Genomic DNA, 6698 nt, shown 5'->3' with positions numbered 1-6698 from the left:
GCTTTGCAACCCAGACGCCGTTTTCGACGACTAGCTTGTCTTGCTCCACGAGCGGGAGTTTCGATCACTGTGGCAGTCTTGGTTTGACCACGACAATGCGGCAAGGAGTTCGTGCGGCAACAACGAGTTGGCGAGGTCGCTCGATTCGTCCATGCTTCGCGAGCCATCGATGGAAACTGGAGCGGATGACGCGACGATGACCGCACCATGGCGGTGTCGGCACCTTCTCCTGCAGCCATCGTCGAGTCTGCGCATTGCAGTGCGATGGTCCGCCAGTTGCTGAAACACTCGGTCCCATCGACCCATCCGACGACTACCTGCCGCCACAGCCACTGGGTACGTATCAAATCGTACGCGACCTTTGCGAGTCTGCGTTTGGCAAGCGCTTCGTGGCTAGACAAGTCCACATGAGTGGGGCCAGCGACGATCCGTGTACGAAGCAGCGTTGGCAGTCGGGCAGGCGATTCTCACGTCAGGCGAAGGGACGCTTGCCAGCGTCCTCAACAACCAGCCCGCCTCCGATCAGTTGGTCGAGTCGGGCACACCTGTGTCGCAAACGTACAAGCGCGGCGTTTTGTCCGTGTGGCCGGGTCTGGTCGACTACGCCGTCGCTGCCGTCGGGTACGTCGACGGGCCATTCAGGGTCAGAAACTCGTGAGGAAAGTATTGGGGCGAGAGGGGGGTACATGCAGCTGCGCAACGGTTGGTGGTGGGGCGTGCGCGATGGCCTCGCGCATCGCGTACCCGAAGGTCATGGTCATGTGCAGCCGCATCGAGGAAAACACGGATGTCGCCGGCAACGACTTTTCGTCCGGCGGCCGACCGAGTGTTGCTGACTGCTGAAGTATTAGCACGAAAGGCCGATGTTGATAGCAGGTGTGGGCAGAATGGCGCCACGCGGGGTGCCAGTCCATTGAAGGCATCGATGTCCAAGACCAGGATCTGACCACCACAGCCCGCGATTACTGTGGCGATTGCCAAGTGTTCGAGAAGTTCATTGGAATTTGCTACTTGCGATTCCGCGGTGGTACCAAGGTGCAGGTCGGCGGACGAATCTGCTCCGCCTGCATCGGTCTATAATACAACATCCACTACTTTCGGAGCGGGATTGGAGCGACCAGTCGGGGCAACCCAAGCGACTACTACAGCGACTGCCAGACCTTGCCAGGATGCAAGCTCTCTGGGGGAGTGGCACGTGCTGGCTGGAAAGCAGACCTGTCGTCCGCAGTGTCGAAAGCAGTGTCGCGCTTCGTCTTGTAAGCTGCTCCAACGAGAGGGATGGAAAGCATGGAGGCTGCAGTGCGACGGAAGGCTCATTTCAGGGGCAACCGTCCTCTGGTCTAGCGCGCGAGACCCTTACTTGGTGGTCATAAACAATACGGTGTAGCTCGAAGCAAGTTCTGGCCATACACGTGGAGACGGGCTCGAGAGGATATACATGCAGGGCCATCCTCGTCCACAGACCTGTCCCTCAATTATGGATAGGTAAGTGAGTCGCATGGCCCGATTGAGCTCGCCACTGCTGGCGCATGTGCGTGCTCTTTTCTCTGGAGCCATGGCATTCCGTGAGCCGGTATGGACACCCGTCGTGGTCTGCACATGCCTTGGAAAACGGTGTCGAAAGAGCGGAAGTGCGTCGACTCAAACAAGGTCCATCCAGTTGACGAAAATCAAAATTGATCGTGCACAGAGCCGCTGAGAAGGCTCGGAATAAATACTGCGACGACAAGAGCGAACGACTCATGAGTCGGGACGAGGCTGGCGCAGTGTTCAAGTATGTCCTGTTCGTGGGGCACACCCACGCAGACCACGAAGGCGCGAGATCATCCGTCGCCATCATGTTTCGCCTTCAGATATCTCTGACAAACGCCCGTGAACGACCTCGCTCGTGGTACGGTGACGGTACCTGGAGATAACTCTTTACTTGCTTCTTGTCCTTTGACTGAAGGCAATACGCGAGCTTCGTTACGTCTAGATCGGTCCATCAGATGCGAATATCTGTCGTGCACGCGTCGTACCGCGATAGCCATGGACTTCGACCAACTCGTGGAACTTTTGCATTTCCGCATCTGTCCATCGCGAGTACGATCTCTGAGACGTTCCTGGCTCCTACCACCGCATGGATGACCGCTGTTCGAGACGTGCCGATTCCGATGAATCGAATGGACTTACTCCTGGAGGGCGTTCGGTTCGCTTCCACTCTGGGTCGTCGTGTCGGAGCACCGTGCGGCACTGGTACAAACTCTGATGGTCTAACTTGCATTGTTCGCACATTCCTGTCCAACAAATGCATCAACACATTGGCCTCGTCATCTCGGTTCGTTCAATCAAACATCGCACACACGTTTGAAAGTACGGCGAGCCGCGGACGTTGGCGCTTTCCCAGTTGGCATCGAAAACGCCGCTACAAAGACGTCGACCGATCAGTTCTCGAGCCTTCCTTTCAACCGACCACCGCATCCACGAGGTCTATGCGAGAGGTTCGTACGCAAGTATGGTGTTGGCCACCCCATCGACGCGTGCGGCAAGAGCAACCCGTCGCCCATCAACATGGAGGTCGGTGCCAGCATCGACGGCAACGGAAGCATCAACGACTTCCACGACGGCGTGGTGTGTTTCCAAACGGCACGGCAAATCTTGACGCTTTTCCCTACAACAGACAACCAAATCAACTCCATCCACGAGTCATCGACTGTTCGATTCGTCTTCGCACGAACGAATACGTGCGCTGTCGCTGGTTTCACACAACGCCACACGACTCATGCACGTGCACAGCAATTTGGGCAGCTGGCCAAGTCGCCAGGCAAGTCGCTGGCCAAATCGTACCTCGATCGAGGACACGATGTCGAATTCAACTGAGACAAGGACTACCGACATTACAACAGCGATCCCTTCTTGCATCCTCAATTCAAATGGAATGAATCCAATTCAATCTCCCACACGCAGAAGTCGGCTTGCATCAACAAGCAAATGAAAACACACGACAGTACCGAGTCGATGGCATGCCAGGCACTCTTCTTTCGCAACAACAAGCCGGGGAGTTTTGACCGGCAATTGCACAAGCGGATCCATGGATACGTTGGTGGCGAACGCGTGCATGGGAACGGAAGGGACCGTGAGCAATGGCGCCGGCGTCGGGACTGTTGGAGGCAGGGGCAACTGGCACGGCCGCAACATCGTGTGAGAAACTTTCAATATGGATGGATGGGGTGGCGGTTGAAGCATCGGAGGCGGCGCGAACGCTGGGGAAGGCGATGGTGTCACCAAGTTGGGGGGCTGCTGTCCAGGCAGCGAAGGGTGTAATAGCGGGAGTGGAAGCTTGTCCTGTCTTCCAGTGAGATCGAGATGTGGACGAAGCGCTTACATAGTCTTCTTGTTCTTTGACCTTTTTCTGAAACGACAAAAACTTTTTTTCCGTGCGACGCCGTGCTCGCAAGCTCTCGTTCGCATGTAATGTGGACAGGAGGAGGCTCGGTTCCATGGTGCCGTGGGGTGCCTGGTACGTAAATTGACGACGTTGTCGTGATGGAACTGCAGATGAGAGTCGCATTTCCATGGACATACCTCGTCGCTGTCGCTGGTACGAGGCTTCTTCGAACACGGAGGGTCTGTGCTCGACGAGGATCCGTGATCCTGCGGAAATGTTGAAGGAATGGAGGGAATGGACGGTCCATACCACACTGACATAGACACCGCATAACGAATCGACAAAGTTGGCCATTTCAAGCAGGTTCTTGTGGAGCAAAAGCTGGTACGCCGTTGCATTCTGCAAACATTCGTCGCCAGGCTGCGGCGAGTCGCTCCACTGTTGCTGCTCTGCAGCCGCGGCAAGGAGGTCTTCGTTCACCTGGAGCATCTGCACATATCGGGCATGAGCATATTGACGGCAAGAGCGCCATGGCGACTCACCTGCTCGAACACATCGCACAGAGTCGACGGGTCTTCGTCCTGTTGCATCATGGTCGTTGAATAATATGGTGGGAATATGGCCAAAGCCAAAAACGGACCAATTAAACATCCGAAAACAATTGCTCAAAAATTTGCAATATATCAAAAATCGATCATTCTTGAGTTGTCGAATCCATTAAAAATTTAAAATGCTTCCTGGTCCGTGCCTTTTGATTGGCTACTTTTTCACAGCGATTTGTTTCGATTTTAAATAGGCCCTTTGACATGTCGAAAATTCAAATCACCGCGTGCACCTATCCGATGGCTGCAGTCGGGTCAGTTCAACCATCTTTGTATATGTTGGCGCAAATTCAAGCACACGGGCTGTATTGTAGTGCAGACCTTGCTCTTGGATGATTTTCCTTCGCAGGATACCTTCTCCGAACCGAAAACTCGGCCCAAATTTTACCGGACATGCAGTGCATGATTTCAAAATGTGCATATACTGATTTCCCCCCGACTTGGACACGGCAAAAGATTTAAATTATTCACAGTACATCAACTCAAAAGGTTATTCGTTTTAACAGTATATCTTCTTGCCACATCAATTCATATGAACTGCAGCCATCGAACGCTGAACGCTGACAAGTAACAGTCCGGATTCCTGTACGTTGCCAACAGTTCGCAACTGTCGATGATGACACAGAGCGCCATGCATCCTGCGCCCACTCCATCACTACAACTAACGGTACTTCGTAGATTCTGTATTGGCGCCCTGCCATCACCGAGTCAATCTGGTCCAATGCGTTGTTCAGTTGCCTCTTCTTGACTTTCGCCTTGAACGAGGCAATAATGCCCGCAACCTGAGGCTGCAGGTACACCGTTGCTTGTTCTCATGTGAGCTCTCCCGTAAGGGATACGCCAAGTTCCTCACAGCGTAGGACCCATTGGTGAAGTTCGGTTTCGAGCTCAGGAGACTTAACTGCACGATCAATGTACCGCGCCTTGTTGTCGGCGCGTTGTGCTTGTGTTGCACCGCGTTTAAGGGCCATTATAATGGCAGATTTTGTTGGAGCTGTTGTGAGTGCGAACGTTTGCGCTGCCCACTTTGCCAAGTCATTGTATGTCGCTTGTGGGTTTTGCATGTGCTGCGCGAACAAGTCGCTCTTGTCCGCCAGTGTCATCCGCTGTTTCATTTTGAAGTAATGGAGATCAAAAGTACATTGCTGTACTTTTGATCTTTTCAAATATTCCTGGAGGGATATATATATATATTTAATTCATAGAGAGTATTTAGTTTACAGTGCGCGCCAAATGATTGCAGACACCTAGTATATTTGCAGAAAAACTCCGCCAATGAAGCTTCGCAAATGGCTGTTTCTTGCGAAAATTAAGCACTGATTGGCGGGATTTTTGAAGTAGTGACGACCTTGATAGCGCAAAATTTGATTGCGATATGGCGGGAAAGCACATTTCATGCTGCGACATAGATTTGTAGGTCATAACGCATTTTGCTCTCTTTACCGCACTTTCGAACACAAACAACCCCGTAAGTCATTGGAATTGATGATGCTACTCATGCCGTACTAGTTGACACTGACAGAATGGGAAGTGCACCCCCACTTTCCATCGAAGAGAAAAGAGAAAGTTGCGGCTCGAATCTTCCGAAGCAACGGAATGTCGTACGTACCGCGCAATTGGTACGACACTTGGACGCTCCAAGGACACCGTACGAGCATACCTGATGACCCCAGACACCTACGGCAAGAAGCACAAAGGCCGCAAAATGAAGTTGATAGTCTAACAAGAGTGCCGTCGCCTCTATCGAGAGGCGGCGTCAACTGGAACGTCCGCTCGGGCACTTCACTCGGCCCTCCAGCTCAAGGGCTCAATAAGAACTTGTCAGCGCAGACTCAAGGCATGCGGGGATCTCAAGTAGAAGAAACGCAAGCACACGCCTTTTCTCAAGGAAGCCCACAAGACTGCGCGGTTGAAGTACGCGGTGGGTCACTTGGAAGATCCACCCAGTTGGACTGATGTTATCTGGTCAGACGAGAAGAAATTCAATCTCGACGGACCAAATGGACTTCAATACTACTGGGAAGATCTTCGCAAGGAACCCGCCTCATACTTCTCTCGCGCAAGCAAGGGTGGCGGTGTCATGGTTTGGGACGCGTTTTCAGGTGCTGGTTTGGCGGAGTTGGCCTTCCTGGATAGCAAGCAGAACTCCGACAAGTACATCGATACGCTCTGCAACTATCTGTTTCCATTTGCTCATGAGCATTATGGTCCAGATTTTGCTTTCATGCAAGACAATGCATCTATTCACCGTTCGAAGGCCACAATGACGTTTTTTTTACGACGAAAATGTCACGATTTTCAAGCACCCTGCCCTGTCCCCAGACCTTAATCCCATTGAAAACCTTTGGGGGTATTTGGTCCGTCAAGTTTACCCCAATCGCAAGCAATATGTGAATGTTCAAGACTTCATGGCGGCCATCAAGCGTGCATGGGAGAGCATTCCCATGGACTACCACAAGAACTCATCAAATCGATGCCAAAGCGATGCCTCGCTGTCGTTACCGCCAAGGGTAACAAGTGCGATTATTAGCAAGTGTTCTGAACTCCTTATGCTAATGATATCAATCAATTTTTGATATGGCTGCATCACTATGTCGCATGTCGAATGAAGCAATTTTAGATTTTAGCGTGTTCAACTGCATCTGAAGCCATGAAACCTTTCGCAAGAATGTGAGGGTATGTCCACACAAGGATGCAGAGGCCATGACATGGTTATGGCTCACGCAGCG

At 52.3% G+C, this 6698-nt stretch overlaps 2 protein-coding genes across 2 annotated transcripts; one reads left to right on the top strand and one right to left on the bottom strand.

The window, feature by feature from the left end:
• Positions 1–264: 264 nt before the first annotated feature.
• H310_06972 (hypothetical protein) lies at positions 265–843 on the top strand (the record flags this gene model as incomplete). The annotated part of the gene is made up of 3 exons (XM_008872234.1): positions 265–336; positions 398–621; positions 693–843. 3 exons carry the CDS (start codon positions 265–267, stop codon positions 841–843), a joined length of 447 nt encoding a protein of 148 aa, XP_008870456.1.
• A 793-nt stretch (positions 844–1636) lies between these two features.
• Positions 1637–3971, bottom strand: H310_06971 (hypothetical protein). The gene is made up of 11 exons (XM_008872233.1): positions 3910–3971; positions 3677–3856; positions 3565–3633; positions 3365–3496; positions 2991–3324; positions 2489–2650; positions 2345–2404; positions 2173–2276; positions 2019–2109; positions 1907–1971; positions 1637–1859 (listed from the first exon to the last, which is right to left on the bottom strand). The coding sequence occupies exons 1-11, from the start codon at positions 3958–3960 to the stop codon at positions 1824–1826; spliced, it is 1284 nt and encodes a 427-aa protein (XP_008870455.1). The 5' UTR covers positions 3961–3971; the 3' UTR covers positions 1637–1823.
• Positions 3972–6698: the final 2727 nt, after the last annotated feature.

Source organism: Aphanomyces invadans (assembly GCF_000520115.1).
Source record: "Aphanomyces invadans strain NJM9701 unplaced genomic scaffold supercont1.12, whole genome shotgun sequence".
Classification (NCBI taxonomy): domain Eukaryota; phylum Oomycota; class Saprolegniomycetes; order Saprolegniales; family Verrucalvaceae; genus Aphanomyces; species Aphanomyces invadans.
Note: the sequence above shows the minus strand (reverse complement) of the source record. Positions and strands in the feature narration are given on the sequence as shown.